Source organism: Colletes gigas, unplaced genomic scaffold (genome assembly GCF_013123115.1).
Source record: "Colletes gigas isolate AHSC1104 unplaced genomic scaffold, ASM1312311v1 Colletes_gigas_Sc00006, whole genome shotgun sequence".
In the NCBI taxonomy this organism is placed as follows: Eukaryota; Metazoa; Arthropoda; class Insecta; order Hymenoptera; family Colletidae; genus Colletes; species Colletes gigas.
This window is the reverse complement of record NW_025106635.1, coordinates 7,310,287-7,330,321: the sequence shown is the minus strand read 5'-3', so window position 1 is coordinate 7,330,321 and position 20,035 is coordinate 7,310,287. Positions and strand designations below refer to the sequence as shown.

General features: G+C 31.1%; 4 protein-coding genes across 9 annotated transcripts; 2 read left to right on the top strand and 2 right to left on the bottom strand.

The window, feature by feature from the left end:
- Nucleotides 1-639: 639 nt before the first annotated feature.
- On the bottom strand, nt 640-3,562 carry LOC122395817 (sodium/bile acid cotransporter 7-like). Its single transcript, XM_043393695.1, has 6 exons — nt 3,111-3,562; nt 2,206-2,354; nt 1,906-2,132; nt 1,557-1,700; nt 1,200-1,449; nt 640-1,006 (listed from the first exon to the last, which is right to left on the bottom strand). The coding sequence occupies exons 1-6, from the start codon at nt 3,122-3,124 to the stop codon at nt 762-764; spliced, it is 1,029 nt and encodes a 342-aa protein (XP_043249630.1). The 5' UTR covers nt 3,125-3,562; the 3' UTR covers nt 640-761.
- A 2,958-nt stretch (nt 3,563-6,520) lies between these two features.
- LOC122395559 (wee1-like protein kinase) lies at nt 6,521-10,758 on the bottom strand. Its single transcript, XM_043393223.1, has 6 exons — nt 10,637-10,758; nt 10,047-10,235; nt 9,491-9,949; nt 8,421-8,739; nt 7,386-8,268; nt 6,521-7,272 (listed from the first exon to the last, which is right to left on the bottom strand). The coding sequence occupies exons 3-6, from the start codon at nt 9,741-9,743 to the stop codon at nt 6,958-6,960; spliced, it is 1,770 nt and encodes a 589-aa protein (XP_043249158.1). The 5' UTR covers nt 9,744-9,949; nt 10,047-10,235; nt 10,637-10,758; the 3' UTR covers nt 6,521-6,957.
- Nucleotides 10,759-11,268: 510 nt separating this feature from the next.
- Nucleotides 11,269-12,827, top strand: LOC122395776 (prenylated Rab acceptor protein 1). Its single transcript, XM_043393630.1, has 4 exons — nt 11,269-11,534; nt 11,950-12,183; nt 12,259-12,458; nt 12,533-12,827. Exons 1-4 carry the CDS (start codon nt 11,464-11,466, stop codon nt 12,637-12,639), a joined length of 612 nt encoding a protein of 203 aa, XP_043249565.1. The 5' UTR covers nt 11,269-11,463; the 3' UTR covers nt 12,640-12,827.
- Nucleotides 12,828-13,281: 454 nt separating this feature from the next.
- On the top strand, nt 13,282-19,111 carry LOC122395999 (anoctamin-1-like). 6 transcript variants are annotated; one of them, XM_043394050.1, is made up of 12 exons: nt 13,282-13,370; nt 13,461-13,535; nt 13,933-14,246; nt 14,319-14,444; nt 14,504-14,983; nt 15,952-16,345; nt 16,434-16,666; nt 16,743-16,940; nt 17,024-17,453; nt 17,533-17,738; nt 17,833-18,120; nt 18,189-19,111. In XM_043394050.1, the coding sequence occupies exons 3-12, from the start codon at nt 14,091-14,093 to the stop codon at nt 18,471-18,473; spliced, it is 2,796 nt and encodes a 931-aa protein (XP_043249985.1). In that variant the 5' UTR covers nt 13,282-13,370; nt 13,461-13,535; nt 13,933-14,090; the 3' UTR covers nt 18,474-19,111. The 6 variants fall into 6 exon arrangements, with proteins under 6 accessions (XP_043249985.1, XP_043249982.1, XP_043249983.1 ...); XM_043394047.1 differs by having other exon boundaries at nt 13,879-14,246; XM_043394048.1 differs by having other exon boundaries at nt 13,296-13,370; nt 13,492-13,535; nt 13,879-14,246.
- The last annotated feature ends 924 nt before the right edge of the window (nt 19,112-20,035 follow it).

Genomic DNA, 20,035 nt, shown 5'->3' with positions numbered 1-20,035 from the left:
AAAATCACAGACTATGTTTCAATGCCTTTGGCATTTCATTGTACATATGAATAAACTTATTTGATACATTTTGAAAATAATTTTGAGTAAACTCCTACCCAATATCTCATTAAGTATTACATTTTTCAATGATAGATTAAGCTTTAAATCATGTAGATGCATTAAATTTTTTAATTAAATTCGAAAATCTTAATCTACATAAATTTCAAGTTTAAAAACAAAGACAATTCTGTAAGAACATAAAATTATTAACATACAGATTTTTTGAGTATTGGGATATATGTCAAACATTTTAAGATACTACCTGTAATTAGCAGAGTACTTTTTTCACGATATATTTCGATATTAGTAGTTCAACGAACAGAGTTTATTCAAGAATTTATTTGTCATATTACAAAAAAAAAAAAAATAAATGGAAAATTCTTTGTATATTCCTGTAAATTTTCTAATCAAATTGACGACTGTAATATACGAACAACTATTTGTTTCTTGTTCCCATAATCTAGCAATACATATTAAAATACTTCGTAGCGTCTCAGAATTAAAATTGCTATAACAAATAACACCTACTTTTAGTCTTATTTTTTAACGAAAATTAGTTGTATATTGAATTTAAAAAGACAGTACACATAGTATACGTAACTGAAAAGAAGAATTGATATTAAATGGGAAACAAGTAAAATACGCATGCAATTTTAAATGGAAAATAATTGTAACAAAATGTACACGAATTTATTTAAATTGCTCACATAACATTCACATTATGGGGACAACCAACTAGCTAATAAACTGCCTAACAGTAATTGTGCGACTGGTAGTATAGACAGCGGCAAATTCACTGCCGGACCATGAGCCGAACCGTGGTAAGCACCACGTAAAACCCAGCTGCCAAGACCCACTGACTTGTGCGTAGTTGTAAAAAGTGCAGCTAATAAGATATCCCGAGGTAACCATCGAGAGCACAAAATCCAACACAAGCAGCTAACAAAGAGTTGTCCCACGCAAGCTTGAACATAAAAGATACTAATACCAATAATGGACTGATATAAATCGTGCACGTCAAGAATATTTTTGACATAGTTTAAATCATATAAATACATGCGACAAAATTGTACAAAAATGTTCACAACAATTGACGTTAAACATTTATCCAGTTATATAAATGTACGTATTAATATAATAAATACTAATAAACTTACCAATTAGTATGCATAATAACACATCACTGGCTTGTAAAGATGATGCATCTATTGATACAGCATCGCAAAACCAGTGATATGCTGTAGCTAATAACAATGCTTGAGAAAACCATGGCGACTTAATTTTAAAACAAAAATCATACTTTAAAATAGTGACTTGAATCGCGATACCGATAGCTAGTGGTACAATTGTACTGTAAATGGTTTCTCTGACATTAACGCCGACCAAAGGAGGTGTGGATGCTCCTAACTGTAACAGAAATAAATGTACTTTCTGGTTAAAAGAACTTTTATAAAATAGCAGAAGCGCAATTAATAATTTAAATTTTAGTAATAAATAATAATCGTGCGATTTACCACAAAGTACAGTAATACAGGAGATATGAATAATCCTGCAAAATGAGAAACTAAAGTTATTACAATACTTGTTGACAAATCTGCTTGTGCCAATCTACATAGAACAAGATTTGTATTCAATGGAGGTGGCATACAGTAAAGTACCTAAAATAAATAAATATATCTACAATTAATTATAATCAATTCTTAACTTTTACTAAGAAGAAACATCTGCAAAGTGTCCTCCCCCACTATACTTAATTTTTTGGGTGCTTTACAAACATGAAATTTTATCAAAGTTGCGTGTAGAGGGGAGAGGGACACTTTATGTATGTTCCTTGTACAAGTATTTTTATTTCTATTTATTTACTTCCATTCCCTTTAACATCCATATATTAACATCTGCATAAGTCAAGAAACATACTCCAAGCTTCATCAAAGAGGGCATTAGGACATAGATAAAGATCATTGTAAATATTAGAAGGGAGTAATTGCTTAATGTTAAATAGAGAGATTTTGGATCACACAACAACCCTGCTTCTAGGTATGTTAAAGGCACTGCAAAGTATCGAATAATAATATTCCCATTCAATACACCTACAATACACAACATGAGAATAATATAAATAATTACGCATAATTCTAAACTTAATTATTTTAGTATAAATACCGTTTGTTTTACCCAGGTGTGGTCTAAGGGATGCAAGTATCATACATAAAAGCATTGATAAAAAATATCCATATCTGTATAAAAGTTCACTTTGCCTTTTCCTTTGCTGACCTTCGTGTGTACATTTTGGATACATTGTTAAGGTGTATCTGCAATAATTTATATATTTTAACAAATATAAATTATGAAAAAGTAATTTTATCAACGCGATTAAATATAAATAATAAAGTAAGAATGAAATACGATGTATATAATGAAGTAGAATTTAAATATTAATAACAATAAAGAAGATTCAAACCATTTTTGTAAAAATTAGAGTGTATTGGCCTACAAGCATGTTCAGCCAATGCAGCATTTTTTTCTGGATTCTTCTTTAGAAATGTTTCATGCAGTCTCCTTTTAAAGATTTTGTGCGTGCACACTTGGGTGAAATACTATACATCTAATCCTATTTCAACATGCTTAAAATGTTATAATTAAACAAAACAAGCATATTTTATAGTTTGTAATACCGTAACAATATCTATTAAATATAGTACCTAGAATCATTCTCTTAAAAACTAATCTATACTATATCATTTTACCGCTAAATCTCTGTAAAAGTATTTTACTTAATAATTTTATTACTAGATTAAGTAAAAGTTAAAGGATGGATGCACTTAATGCAAAGCGTTATTTGTAAAACTCTGAATGCGATAAGATATAAAAACAATATGTGCTACACATAACATAATTTCTTGTCAGTTATTCTCATCATTGATTGTAAACAAATGAAGATCTGTAGCATATTTTCTTGGTGACTTAAATGCAATTGCAAAAAACTGTATGAAATATCAGTGCTTTGTGTAAATCCAATTCAATTTTAAATCTTAAAATATAGTTATTTATTATATGTATGTATTTACTCGTTATTGTACATCGATAGACGTTTAAATCCGAGAATGTTACAACAATCGAATAAGAAAAATTATCTCGACTATATACGAGAAATAAATGTAAGATTTGTATTTGTTACGATTTGCCAGTATCTTTTACTAAATACTTGAAAAATATCAAAAATTTATAACTTTTATATAAATGTTTAATTGTTCTAGACGTTATTGCATTTGATATTTCGACTGCCCAACATAAGTAACAGTACGGCCAGATCTGCCATAATTTAGTGCATCGATGACAACACTAGTAACGATGAACTTCCTTAGCATCGAACGGAGTGGTGGAGAGAGCCGACACACTGTGGCCAAACCGGGCACAATTGAGTGCATCGAAATCGACAATAGTGACGACGAACTTCCTTAGCGTCTAAGGACCCGGTACGCCCGGTCAACACTTCGGGAAATCGATAAAGAACGTGAACGGAAGCCTTTCCTTCTTGCTCTTGAACAGCTGAAATCCGTCTTCGCGGCATACAAATTTCGAATCTCGACCGCCCAGGCATTTTTACGTTTCGAGCTATATAGGCACATATATATAAGCAAAGTCCATAATGAATGAAAAATTTACACGTAAATACACGTTTTAAGACCCCCTGATCATGTTCGAAATAAAACAATACTTTGGTAATCTAGTTTCTAGGACTGTAAAAGGGAGATAGAGGGAATCAAAGTTTAATCTATCTCCCTTCGGAACTCCACTCGCAGCAACCTCCTCGTGGCGAGACCTGATAATCGATGTTATACATACAATTTCAAATCCCGACTGCCCAAGCATTCGGGGGTACGTCTATTGACTAAAAAATGATTGAATTGAACACCGCAACCGAAAATAATTTTTCCAGATCGATTTGAAATATTTTAATTTCGCCAAAAAATTTGTCTACCTATTGGAATTTTTTTCTCGAAAGTGCGTAGGATTGTCGGGAGTTAGGTCTGGATTAGGTTGCTATACATCGTATCCATACACATATACATAATCGGGAAGAAGTAAACAATAAAGGAATACATACTGTCAATTTTCGTATTATTACGTATGCGTGATTAATATTTTCGATTTTATATCACAAATATCATGATTTATTAAAACTATGGAATTCAATAATTAAGTTTATGAAACACGTGTTCGATTATCTATTAAATTTTAGTATAAAGTACATGTTTTATACAACTAAACGATATCTACCATAAATGATACAATTAAGAATAGCTGGACTAGAATTTCAATGATTCAAATATCAATATTTGATATTTATTAGAATTATTACATCACGTAAATTACACGATTAGACAGTATGAATGAATCTTACATTTACATTGCTTTACAATTGTTTAAAGTATTGTTAGTTTAAAAAAAATGTAAAAATAAATAACTAAGAAAATCAGTTCGTTAATTATCATTTATTATAATAATATTAATAATATAATATAATAATAATATTAATAATAATAATAAGATTAATGAAACAACAGTTCAGAGTGAATGTAAATGTGGCACATTACCACATACATTAATGCCAGAAATCGGGGTCTACCCTTTCTGGCACAGATTTAAAGACTTACACCGCTCGTTTATCGATTATTCAGATTTTTTCTTACAGAAGTTTGTAACTTTTATACATGTCGCGGTTTATGACTAAATACATAACATTGGTTGGTAAACAAGGTTACACATAAGTTACAAGGTTCAGGAGAAGTAACATTTAATTGCATTACCTTCAACACTATGATAATGCAACAAGAAATTTTTAATATACCTTGCTGAAAGACCAAATTCATATGGCAACTAAAAAAAACGCAAGTAGTTTGTATCGCAAACTACAACAAAAATACTCATAATATTACAAAGTGCTGCCCAGATATTTTCTAAAATTTTTTATAAATAGTAATGCAAGGCATTACACATGCTATTACCATTCTCATATAAATATCGAATTGCTTCAGTAACGCAAATATAAAAGATCACATATTAGCATGCTCAGCAACACGAAAATGTTAAATAAGGTACATACAAAACAAAGGCAGTTTTTTTGTCAGCTAGAAGCCATGATTTTATATAGGACATCTAACTAATTTATATCGCCTCGAAGAACAAGAATATTCATCAAATGTATTTGTATGATACAGATCATTAAATTCATTACACCGTAATGAACTGTTATTCTTTGACATTCGTGATCAAGAAAATGAAGCTCGTACAAGAAAAAAATTAAATAGAAAAGTTAATTGATTATTTATCCAACATGGTAAATATATATCTTCAGATGGCTGAAGCGGTTGCATGTTTTTTTTTATGAATTTTATGTTAGTAAATAAAATAAAGAACACCTAATCAATAGTACCATCTACACTAGAAACGCGGATTATTAAACATCAGTATTTAGTCAATACATATAGTAAAAACACGAGAGAAAATTGTATAATACGAAATCCAGAGCATGCCAAAAACAATAGGACTAAAAAAAAAATACTATAAAAATAATTTAAACTTACAACATTTTACGTGCAAAGGGTCACTCTTTAATCACTTATGATTTTAAGAGTAGTTGTTCTTTCATATAAGGTATACACAGAGTGAAATTGAAATTCTTAGGGCTAGGAAATATGCTTGGATGAAGTGTGTTCTATCATGTCAGCTATCAGTTCTAATAAACGAAAACTGATTACCTTTCAATGTCATCAAAAATACATATATACAAACAGGCAGCGAATAATATCAATTTTTCGTTATCGTATTAAAAAATATAACTCCTTAATAGCTACCGAGTTCATATTGTGAAAAAAGTATAAAAAATTAATCGATATGACATATTTAAAACAGCAGTCTTCTGGCAGAGTACGAAAATTTGAATAAACGAAAATGAAATAATAGTGAATTGAACATTTGACAAAAACCTAAGAGTAACAAACGATGGATAATACAGACGTATTAGTAATTAAACACTACACGATATGCAATATTGAACTACTGGTACATATAAATATTGGTATATAAAAATACAATGTATTAGTAACAATAATTTGTTGCAGTCTACTACTAGCATATTCCCAATTATTTACTACAATAATTCTCAAACAAAAAAGAAAACACAATGATATGTAAAAACGTTAACTAGTTAACTACTAACCAATATTAAAAATATTTACTTTACTTCCTTTCTGTTTTTAACATTGCGCTTGTTATAATACTGTTGATTGAACTAAAAAATTGGAAATATTATATTATAAATGTATATCGTAATTATGCAAAGTAAATACGTAAAAACGTTGCAACAAGAACATTAAAGGCTCATTGTGAAATATGTAGTAAAATTATTCTTGTTTATTTTTTAAAGAATAGGAGTTTTAAAAATGATATATATATACTAAGATAATGATGAACACTGGCAATAATTGTTGGACACATTCTAATCTTATACATCTACTTGTTATCTTACATTAAAAATCAAACACAATATACACAGATTAACAGTAATAAACTACTGTATTACCCATCTTTATATTAAAGTTGCAATGAAATGTAAGACGTAAATAATTAAGAAATTACCTGTTTATAATTTTTTTGTAATTCATACTCGTTTTATTAATGTAATATCTTCATCGTGGCAAGAAAGATTATACCCATGACTATCATGCAATTTCACTCTGCATATTTTTTTTTTGTATCTCCATATCATCAAATATTGATCATATTTTCACTTATAAATTACAGTTAATTCATATCACAATGTCAAGGCACTTAAAAGAATCATTTATTCCTTAAGCACCTTTACCCTCTCCCTTTCATCGTTTAGTCCGACACAAATATAACACAGAACATTCAGAAATTTGTAGTGCTATTACTTCGATTTACTTTTTTACCCACTACCCGAGATGAAGTTCTAGTCGGCGTTGGTCTCAATTTATAACCTCCGGCATTCATAGTGTTATTAATAGCAGCTACATTTGGAGCAATGGTTTTTAAACATTTGGCTGCTTCTTGCAATTGCTTTGACAAAATTTCGTTTTTTAGTTTTTCTGCATTCAGTTCTCGTCGAAGTTGAGCTTTCGTTTTATTTCCAAATGGACATAGTACTCTATGCTGAATAAGGCATACTGCTGAAGGTCTCATTTCAGGATTTGGATGAATCATCAACTGTAACAAAAACAAACACATTTATAAAAATAAATAATAACAGTCCTTTTTATAAATTCTTACTTAATCAAAAATCCGTTTTACGAGAGAAAAAATATTTCAAGAATATTTACTTTGAGTAATTCATTAAGATCGCGGCTGTAATGTGGCAATTCTTTTAGATTTCCATTCCTAATATCATGCCATTCCGGCCCATTTTTCGGCAATGGACCTCCGCCGCCTGATTCGTAAACAGTTAATCCCAAAGCAAAAATATCAGCTTTTGGTAAGTGGCTGAAGTCTTCGCGTAAAATTTCTGTTGGTAGATATCTACAATCTCCTTCTTCAACTTGAGGATTATTAACAGATGTAACATGACCTAAATCGCCTATTTTATATGTAATTTCTTCTTCAACAGTTTCTTCTTCATCAAATCCATCGTCTGCTGAATCGTAATTAACTGCTAGTAGCCTTTTTTCTTTTGAAATAAAAATGTTTCCAGGTTTGATGTCCATATGTACTAACTGCATGCTATGAATATATCTTAAACCTTCAGCAACATGTAGCAACAGTTGTCGCATTTCTCCCTCGGTAAAATGTTTATTTTCCTTTTGTAAATTGGTAATAGCATCTGCTAGGCTACCACCATTACAATATTCATTTTGAATAATCATGTGATTATCTTCTGCCCATGCTGAATAGTACCGTACAACATGTTGATGTTTACCAAGTACAGCATGTGCATATACTTCGTTTAAAGCATTCTTTTCATTGATACTCCCAGCAACAGGCTTAATACTTTTTTTTATAGCATAAATGCATCCATCTAATCGATTGATACATTTGTATACTGAACCAAATTCACCTGTACCAATCAATCCAAGTTCGTGGAATTCTTGATGGTATCTAGGAATGTTAGAATCTTGCAATGCCACTCGTTTCGTAGCTTGTTCTATTTCGTTATCTGAATCATCAGAATCGGCAAGATCGAACTTCGGAATCTGAATATCGGGAGAGCTGATGTCGAAAGAAAAAACGTTGTATTAGATAAATTTTAAAAACAAAAAGTATACAATTTTTAATTTTACAAAAACTAAAGACATCATTGACATTATTACTTTACTTGAAGCTACGCTATTTATTCTCTTTATTAATATATTTATACTCACCCATTGAGACTACGTTTGGATCTAGTACGTTTTCTTGCAGTTAACAACATTCCATTAGGTGTAAAAGGATTTACATTTGCTGCAGGTTTATCAGATTTATTTTGATAATTGCAGGGTCTTGGTTTGTCTAATGAAAATAATCTAGTACATTTGGAAGGAAATGGAGTATGCAATGCACTCTTCTCCATTAAAGTTTTGGGAGTAGCAGGTGAATCAAAAAGACGCAAAGCCCTAACACGTTTATAAGGTGGACTGCATGCCATTGACACCTTTTGTGTACATACATTCTCACGGGGAGGAATTCTTATCCTTGACGTACCTGCAACAAAAATTATCAAAACCATGTATCAGAGTAAAGAAAATCAAACTAAATAAAATATATTTAATTTTATAAATTAAATTAACGTGTTCCTCTGTTCGGGTACAAATGAAATATAGAATTTTTTTATGTGAAATATAATATGACGATTAGATATATAGAATAATGTATATTAACATGCATTTAATTTTCTATTATAATACAGAAAGAAATAATTAAAACCACTACAATGATATCAGTACACAGGTCAATTACTTTTACTGACTACTTCTCAAACATCTTTTTACACATACACAATACACATGATGCAAAACAATTGTCCAATAACAATATCAATTTTCCTACATCATGCACAAAAATCATATAATCAAGCATTGATATAACTACCAACCTACTGTAAAACAGATTTCTACACTAATGAATGTTTAGGCTATAAAATGAAATCGCTTAAACAAAATGTATATAATAACATCAACGAATGAAAAAAACCATATACAGATAACTCAAAACGCTTTATCGAAAGATAAAATAAATTATAGAAAATATTTGAAACACTCGAAGAAACGATATCATGCAGTACAAAATGTTCACAGAGTTAAGAAACTTTTTAAACGAATTTATCACTTCTAATTGAAAATTAAATAAGAACAGAAAGCATAAGATAGTACACAATATCTTTAAAGATACGAAACGATCAAAATATTGTGTAAAAACAAACTATGAAGAGCATAAAATTTAAAATTACACTAACCTGTCACGTTACTGATCGGAGTTTTGTTATTATTAACTGGCACAGTTTGGTTACTTTCACTGTCACTACAGTCCATCGTATTACTAAACGATAACTTTCTTGGTTGAAGGGATGGTGAACATCCAAGATCCTCCGCCGATGAGTCTAAAATATCGTCAACATCGCAACCGGAGCTGTTTGTACGACAGCTGATATTCAGTTCCTCGTCCTGAATGTCGCATGCGTTGAAATGCAACTTCTGCGCGACTTCCATAGCTTCAAACTGTCACCATAAGTTCCCGTGTATGCAACCGTCCCGTGTACACTTCGTATACTAAACCGAAATCGGTACTAATTATAAAATCCTGTCGATTACGTTTGAACACGTTCATTCAAACAATCGCTCGTACCACGCTACGTTCGTTATGGCGGGTGGCCCGATGTTACTTGGGAAATTGCTATTGGCCAATCAGAGGCTTCCTTAAAAGTGAGAGTTTATTGAATACGATGTAACGTGCTCTCCTATTGGATGTGATTACTCACAATGGTGGTACATAGTAGCGTCATCTGCACTTACTTTTCGAGGGTGAGACCATTGCGTAGTAATATTCTAAAAACTTTATATCGCACTTATTCTTTGAAAATCTCGACCAAAATCGAAGGATACTTCAGAATAAGCGATAATGATCGCCTGGCGAATAATCGATGAAAATTAATTTTATCTCTACACCGATGACCTCATTCACCATTTAAAAATGTCATGCTCCTGTAACATATAAAATTATGTACTATAACGTTACTATTAGTTGATTGTTTATAACATACAATTTAATTAGTTTGAATATATGTATCGCATAAAGCTGAATCGAATAAAAATGTTAGGAAACGATAAGCTTTTATGGGGGATATATTCAAATGTGTTCTAAAACTAAGTTTAAAATTAATTTAAATTAATTCGTTTACATCGATTGATAAATTACGAAAGACACGTATGAAGCCTTCACGCGGTACATTACTTCTCTTTTTGTAAACTGTATGATTCAAGAAATCCAGGCAAAACAACATTTATTCTGATTTCTCGATGAACGACAATATGAAACGTTTGATTCGAAGGAAGCATATGACGACAAAAGAAAAATAGCATGCAATAAATATATTGTAACGCACCAAAAGAAGTACGGCAAAATCGTCTTCTTTATGCCTCTTGAACGAAAGCGTCCAAGCTCTCGTGCGAGGCAAGAAAAATCTTTTGCGTCTTTACCTTATCCGGACAAAGAGCCCTTTTCGTGAAAGAAGTTTTACGAAGAAGGCAGTGAAAGAATTTTTATCGAGCAGCTGCAACCTGTAGCGTTTGTATGGCGAACGCCATATGTGTTGGTGTCGGCATACACGATGGTGGGGGTAACATAGTAGTTCGATGTGCGATATGATGGAAATTTTGGTGCCCACTTCTTGTCTCCCCCCTTCTTCCTGATTCCTGGAGGCGGATGCATACTTCAATATTGCGTTTTGGCAACCGGCTATACACGTGCAGGGAAAACACGCATAAAACTAAAAGGGCAAACAACCCTTGAACAAAATTTATTTCTTCTAAGATCATCAACAGACAAAATTTCACTGTTTATTGAAAAACGGGAAATACTTTAAAGAACATAATGCGTTTAAACAAAAAACTGGTCATTTCGTTTCCGATTCAGCCAAAAAATCCCTATTGTGTCACCTGCGCTACGTGTTTAGATAATATATACATTTCTAGTTAGTCAAGCGTTGTCTACTTTTCAAATCACGCTCATGTCCAAACGTCGTTATCACGTGATCTTGAAACTACATTTATGCGATACCTCAACTACACGTTTTTTGTAAAACAAGGCTGCAAACGCCACGCGGTGGGGGGTGCTGGACTTCACGTATAAAAAAAATAAAACAACATAGTATTTAGCTTCTTTGTCACACATTGATCACTTCTAGAGGTTCGAACGACAAAAATAAAGAGGATGGCAGACGTGGAGATCGAGATTGCGGGTGACATGCAAATACCCCAACAAAAGCAAAAATCTGGCAGCGGGTAATAATGAAGACAAGATTTTAAATGTTCATAGTCTAACCAATAGATATGAAACGTTGATCGTGTTACTGTCCCAATGATCTGTCACACTCTGTTGACCTATCTGGAGTCGAAATTTTTTATTTTCAAAATAAGCTGATTGAACAAATTTCCATAGAAATTAGCAATTCAAAGAAACAGGGAAAATAAAACGAAAATTTATTTCTGACATGCCCATAGTTTCCATATGAGAACATTTTAACATTGAAATATGTTACCAAGATTACATATTATTGTCATTTCAGTGATACTTAATAACATTACGTTATTCATATTTGCAAACCATAGATCCAAAGATTTTATATTGTTTATAAGTTAGATAATAATGTAGCAATGCTGTTGACACTTTATACAACCAATGCATTTTGTCATTTAGGCTTGAATTTCTACAGATACCACAACTTCCACTTAGTCATATAGGGTACCCACAAGCTCATGAATGGATCGAACATCGAAAAGCTAATGTCAGACCATGGTCCTTGTTTCTTAATACAAGCAACTTTAAACCATCACCCAGTTTCCCAAGATTGAGTAAAAGAATTGTCAGGAATATCGAATATTTTCAGAGCAATTATTTATTTGTATTCATTGGACTAGTTATATATTGTTTGTAAGAATTGTTTTTATTCATCTCGATCGAATGTACAATATTTTCATCTCAAAAATAATATTGATCAAATGTTAGGATTACGTCACCGCTTTTGCTGATTGCTGTTACAGCATCTCTTGGAACATGTTACAAAGTTTCACAACGCCATGCTAAACAGGAACTTATGATATTGAATCATAAATTAACATTAGCTCAAGTATATACCTTGGTTGGTGTTTGTTCGTTGCCAATATTTTATTTAGTAGGTGCTGGTGCAGCACTCTTCTGGGTTCTTGGTAAGAGAAATGCAATTTTAATACAAATTTTCTGTTGACGTAAAACAAATTTACATGTTCAAACTATGTTTTAGGAGTATCTTGGTTTTTAATAACTCTGCATGCAACATTCTATAATATTGATTCTGTACTATGCCCGGGAGAAGATGAACTAAATTCTTTAGTTATGCAAGAAGTATGATCTTGTATAATAGTTGTACATAAGAAAAAATGTATGATTTAATCCTTAAACAAAATATGAAAATAAATACAAAAATTGCGATTGAAGACTTATATATCTATAAATATTGTAAAATATTTTAGAGTTAGATAAATTCTCGAATCATTGAAACATTTGTAAGATATAATTTTTATAAAGAATCCATGTATTTTATTCTTAGAAAGTAGCAAAAATAGTATTAAATTTCACAATTTGTTGTAACGAAGATGTCTTTGTATTATTTAATTTGTATATTAAGACCAAAAAATAATTATGTACTGCTAATGTTTTGCAAAAAATAAAATATTTGTGTTTATAATTCGAAATTAAATAAAATATTTAATCATTTATCCAAATTTATTACATTTCTATAAATAACCAAGATTTACAATAATATGAAGTTCGAATCCGACATATCCCATAACCATAATCTTGTATCTTAAAAAATTGTTAACGTTATATTTTCAATATCTAAAAGATCTTATGACTATTTAAGTGGCATCGTAATTTATATTTCATAGAACTGATAAATAAATAAGTCTTGTATGCAGTAGAAGTTTATGTTGATCGCGTAATCATTTAACGCAATTGTAACTATATATGTATGTATGTACAATAGCATTTAGTCATGCAGGCATGACGTATCCATGGCATTAGTTTCTTTTTCATCTCTGTAGCATGGATCTAAACACGGTTAACGTGTACATATACACGTAAATATATAATAAATTTAATGATAATAAACATAATGCTAAAATAACATTTTAAAGTACACGTATAATAGAATTATAATATCGATACAGATGTACAATTTTTTATTCCGTATCTTACCAGCATCCGGAACCAAAGATTATCAATGGAAATATAACGAAAATTCTGTAAGTATATTGTACATTTGAATTATTGCTTTTTCAAAATAACTTTAAAAAAATTATGCTTGGTTACGTTTAAAATTGAGATCGTAGTAGTATTTTTGCTAATCATATTTTATTTTACATATAAATTGCACTTGTACGTTTGTTTGGATAAAATTTTTTTTTATTATTATTTTATCAGTGTCTCTGTTTCCTACTAATAGCACAACTACAGTTGTTAAATTATTATAGTACGTGTTTAGTTATAAAGTTGTAGCATAGAATTAGTTGTAGTGTATTCGCCCAAAATATGTTTAGTATTTTTTTTTTACAAATTCCTTTGTCTGGCTTGCATGTGTAAATGCAGTTTGATTCAAATAAGTAGAATTTGAATACTGATCAATTCAATTAAAAATGGAAGAGGATGATGAAGAAGTTTGTATACCATGGATACAGAAGAATAAAAATAATACATCTGAAACTAGTCTTTATCGATCGATACAAAGTAATTTAAACACTGGATCTGCGCAAACATTATACCAAAGTGTTCGTAATACCTTGTATAACGATGTTGAAAGTATGAGCACCTTAAACAGTATGCAAAGTGCTGTTTCCATGGAAGATCTTCAGCAGCCGGATAATGATGATGTGTCAACTGTTAACAATGATGCCAATGTCACAGTTATCGATGGTAGTTGTACAGATTTAAGAAATAGTAGAAGAGGTTCAAAAACAGTGAGTTTAATGATATTCAACAATATATACAAATAAGAATGTATAAATTATAAATTATTGCTTTTTTCACAGGTTTCAAACTCCGAGAGAGCATTTAGTTTATACTTTCGTGATGAAATTCGTACAATTGATTTTATTCTTGTTTGGGATGAATTTGATACAGAAGCTCAAACGTATCGCAGCATCGAATACAGACGCGTAAGTGAACATATAAACAAATGATTTTCTATAGTTTGATGTACACTCATAATTCACAGGTGTTCGAAAAGAATCTGGAGAAAGAAGGTTTACAACTGGAATATGAACCAGTGGAACCAAATGGTCTACATTTCATTAAACTACATGCACCACAAGAAGTGTTAAGACGGTATTCCGAAATACTAAAGCTTAGATTACCAATGAAGGAATTACCTGGTTTAATAATTCCCGATATTCGTGGCAATACATTAATCGACGAAGTTAATTCTTTTTTCAATAGAATTATGCAAAAATATTACATCGATAAAACGATTTTTCCGACATTGAAGCATAATTTCACGGCAGTTTATAGCCGTGACAAAGAGTATTTATTTGATTTAGATTCCCCTAACTTCTTTACTGCCGCAACGCGTGCCAGAATTGTGCAATTTATCTTAGATAGGACCAAGTTCACTGAAACCAAACATGACGATTTTGCATTTGGAATAGAAAGGCTGATATCGGACAGAGCATACGTAGCTGTGTATCCTTTACACGATGTAAGTTTCGATATTGTTTGTATCTTGAATAGAATAGATTATTATTGATTAAGTTATACTTTTGCTTAAGTTATGCATACGCGTACATTCTTCGTGGAACGTTACCGCTATTCGTTACGGAATCCCTGACGTACCGTAATAATAATAAAACATTGGTTTTTATTTGCCCAGTGTATACTTTTTGCTCACACCCTCTAAACAACCGATTAACCAATGACCGATTTTTATGGGAGGATTCGTAATAAATCGGCAAAGCCTCTTCTTTTAGAATGTAGCTATTCTGTTTGACTTTGTATTGTAAAATGGCTTATAGGATTTTCATGTCTTGTCCTAATCCGCTTTCGTGTACCTGTTCAGATAGAGTACATTTAACTGGAGGGGCATGTATTCGTAGTATAACCATCGAGAGCAATAAAACTACAGTTGGGTATTTAATCTTTACCTGAACCGTCCCATTCTACGAGTACGAAAGAAAGTAGGAAATATAAAACTTTTTAGAATTATACTATCAGTTGAATAGTAAACAAGATGGTGTTTCTTAAATGCTTCACTCTTTATAATATTTCTTTTAATTATCATAATGTGCCGCATTTTACTATGTACCAAGAAGAAGGGTACCATAAAAGTAATTTCCTGTATTCGAACAATGTTTGAAGCGATTTGGGTCTAGCAATAAGCTCGCGCCCTCGAAGGCAGGACACGTATTATACCTGTAGTTTTATAATACCTGTTTTGCCCCTTATACCTGCGCGATTAGGGGTCCCTTCGTTAATACACGGTAATACTAATGTCTCAGAAAAATGGTTGGGATTCTCATTAGTCGAAATAAGCCCCTAAGTAAACGGTATTTCAATACTTTATCACCGTTCAACGATTCCTTTAAAATTTTATAGAAACATACTGTAAAAATTGAATAATTAAACGTTGAGCTATCAAATTTGTCTGTAATATAATATTTTTATTTTTAGGGCGACCTACAATCACCAGATTCTATGAGATGTCTTTTGTACACGGAGTGGGCAAGTGTACGGAAATGTCTTCATTATCAGCCCTTGGATTATATCAAAGAGTACTTCGGAGTGAAAATCGGACTTTATTTTGCTTGGCTCGGATTTTATACACATATGCTGGTACCTGCTTCTATTGTTGGTCTTCTTTGCTTCATATATAGCTGCGTAACGTTATATTCTAACGAACCAAGTGAAGACATTTGTAATCACAATGGTACCATTGCAATGTGTCCGTTGTGTGATCATATTTGCGGATACTGGAATCTGAAAGAAACGTGCCTGCACTCAAGAATTACATATCTATTTGACAACCCATCTACTGTATTCTTTTCTATATTTATGTCATTATGGGGTACGCGATATTATTTTAATAACTATGTTGTAAGTACTAGCTTTTAAAGTTTTACAGTTATTCTAATTTTATATTTGCTTTTTATTAGCTACGTTATTCTTAGAATTGTGGAAGAGGTATTCGGCGGAAATAACTCATAGATGGGACTTGACTGGTTTAGATGCACAAGAGGAACATCCTCGACCTCAATATTTAGCACGTCTAGCGCATATAAAAAAGAAGTCCCTTAATATTATTACGAATACAGAAGAACCAACTGTTCCATTTTGGAAAATGAGAGTGCCTGCCACGATTCTTAGTTTTTCCATCGTTTTATTATTGGTACGTTCATTTCGAATAAACGATTCATTTCGATAATTCGCTACTATAAAGTCGCTACCAATATTTCACATTGTAGATTGCAATAGCAATGGCTGCTGTGCTAGGAGTTGTTCTGTATAGAATGTCTGTGTTAACTGCCTTAAGTGTTTACGGTCATCCAGTGGTAACAAGTTATGCAATACTCTTTACTACAGCCACTGCAGCTAGTATTAATTTGTGTTGCATCATTGTGTTCAATTGGATTTACGTTTGGTTGGCCGAATATTTAACAGAGGTAGCATTACGTAAAAATTAATTTTGCAACTATGAACTTTTTTTTTATTATTTCCTTTGTAATATTTATTTTCATTTTTATAGATCGAACTCCTCCGAACTCAAACTGAATTTGATGATAGTTTAACATTGAAAATATACCTACTTGAATTTGTAAATTATTATGCTTCCATATTTTATATAGCATTTTTTAAAGGAAAATTCATTGGGTACCCGGGAAAATATAAACGTTTTTTTGAGTATCGACAAGAAGAGTGCGGTCCTGGTGGCTGTCTTATGGAATTATGTATACAATTAAGCATTATTATGATTGGCAAACAAGCCATGAATACAATACTAGAAATGCTCTATCCGTTATTTTTCAAATGGTTAAATACTTTAAAAGTACATGTTGGAATGAAAACGAAAGATGGACGAAGAAAAAATGCATCCAAAAAGTACCTTCAATGGATCAAAGACTATAAATTAGTAGAGTGGGGCCCGAGGAGTTTATTTCCAGAGTATTTAGAAATGGGTGAATGATAGTAAATTATTATAAACTCGTTATATGTATTTAAATTTAATTTAATTTCCATATCATTAATTTATTTTAGTGCTACAATATGGATTTGTTACTATTTTCGTCGCAGCATTTCCGTTAGCACCATTTTTCGCATTGCTGAATAATATTTTTGAAACGCGACTGGATGCAAAAAAATTATTAAGAATGTACAGAAGGCCAGTAGGACAACGTGTTATAGATATAGGTATATGGTATCGCATTCTCGATTCCATTTCCAAATTGTCTGCTATAACTAATGTAAGTTCAAATATTTATAAAAAGAGAAACATTCTTTACATGTAACCACAAGATTCAAGAACACAGTTTGTATTTATAATCGATACTTTTTTAGGCATTCATCATAGCTTTTACATCGAATTTCATACCAAGATTAGTTTATCGATTAACTGTTTCTGAAAATTATTCTCTAGAAGGATTTTTAGAACATTCTCTCTCGAAATTTGACACGCGTGATTTAAAAAATGGTACTGAACCATTTTATATTCCTGATCATGAACAAGTAAAAATATGTAGATATCCAGATTACAGGGAACCACCAAATTCGACAAATAAATATGATTATACCATTATGTTTTGGCATGTACTAGCTGCCAGATTAGCTTTTATTGTTGTATTCGAGGTACGTTCATATTAATAATGCGTGTACGTGAATTAAGTCATCGCATTAACGAAATTTATGTTTTTTAGAATATCGTGGCTCTCGTTATGATACTTGTACGATGGTGTATTCCTGACATGAATCCACAATTACGGGATAAGATTCGACGAGAGGCTTATATAACCAATGAAATAATTATTCAACAAGAAGCATCTCGAGCTTGTGGAAGATCAACTGATCTGAACGAAAATACAAATCGGTGGAACAGAGTGATGAGAAATAGTTTATCGAATTCTGAATTCGATTTAGAAATTCATGGAAGCCCTGTGTCTCCTGCTAATACGCGGTCACGAGTTGGACCTGCCGCATTATAATAAACGTAGATCTGAGAACTACAATTGTGATACTAGTCTCGATAATATACACTGGTAATAACAGTCACAATCGATAATGCTAATTAAAGTAAATTAGCAGTCCAAAAAGGAGGAATAATTTCATTACAGAAAGCTTTAACTACTCTTATATCAGGAAAGTATATAATGTTAAAATACTGTTTCTCATTATACATAAAAAGAAAGAGGAATTATAGTAATTTAATTTATATTTGCAAGAATGTTATGCATTATGTATATCACATTCTTATTGTTCGTCATGTCAAATTATACAGCCATCCGGAAAGTATACTTATGTATATGCAAAAATGTTATACACACATGTGTGTAGTTCACTATTGTGATTTTCATAAATTATAAAGTTAAGTTTACAATGAAACGCTAAGAAAAGCCTAAGACTTTTTTTATATAAAATTTATCATAGCATAAAATGCACTTAGGTGATCATTAGCAACGAATGTTATTGTATACGCGGTAAATTATTCTATTTGTTCTACATCGTGAAGTAAAGTGTATTTATATGATATTAATTCTGAATTTAATTTTATAGATCAATTTATAAGTCTTCCTCTTTTTAAAGTTCCTGTAAATCATGTTACTATATGGGACTAACTTTTAAGGATGAATTTACTGATATTCAATTTAGATATGATAGTGATCTTTTATTGATACAAAATCTAGTTTGGCTTGTTTTTCATTTATGTCTCCGTGGCATATATTTTTATTAATAGTATAGTGAAATCTACCTCTACTATCAATGAATTAATTACATAAATTTGCACTACAATTTTTACAAAATCTATAACTCTTATGTATTTACAATTAAGAAATATATTTTAACATGTTCAGCTGCCATGTCTGATAAATATTGATAATGTTATTTGTATGCAATTGATATTATACGATTAATTTCACATACATACATATATGTAAATGTTATACTTTACATAACAAATGTATTTATGCATTAAATGTATACAGCAAGATAAAACATGTACTTTCATTAAAAATATATTCATTATAAAAAAATATAAATTTGTCTTTAAAATATATACGTTTACTATTATCCAAAGTAATTTATTGTTGACATCTAAAGGATTTTTGTTTCTTTTTTTTTTTTGCTAATGCCGTCTTATCGTTTCTTCGAAACGTAATAGTAATTTGCGAATATCCTCGTTAAAGATCATGTCTCTTTTGTCAACGTATCGCTAATTAGCATTTCTTACAACGTTATAATTACGATTGAAAAACTGAAATATAGATTGATAAAATGCGATTAGGATTTAGAGCCTCTTCCATTCGTAATTATTATACCGTAATTACGTATCTTATAAAAGTTTCAGGACCTTCATATAACAGAACCCCTTCAATCCCTGATCCTAATTTACAAATGAATTAATAAGTGAAAATTAAATTGAAGTTAATTTACGAATAAATTTTAACATTTTTATTCATTATTTGTGAATAAATTTGCTCAATCCTGATTGCCACATTAGTGAAAACAGTATTCTAGAGGGCGATATATCGCACTACCGGTGATAGCA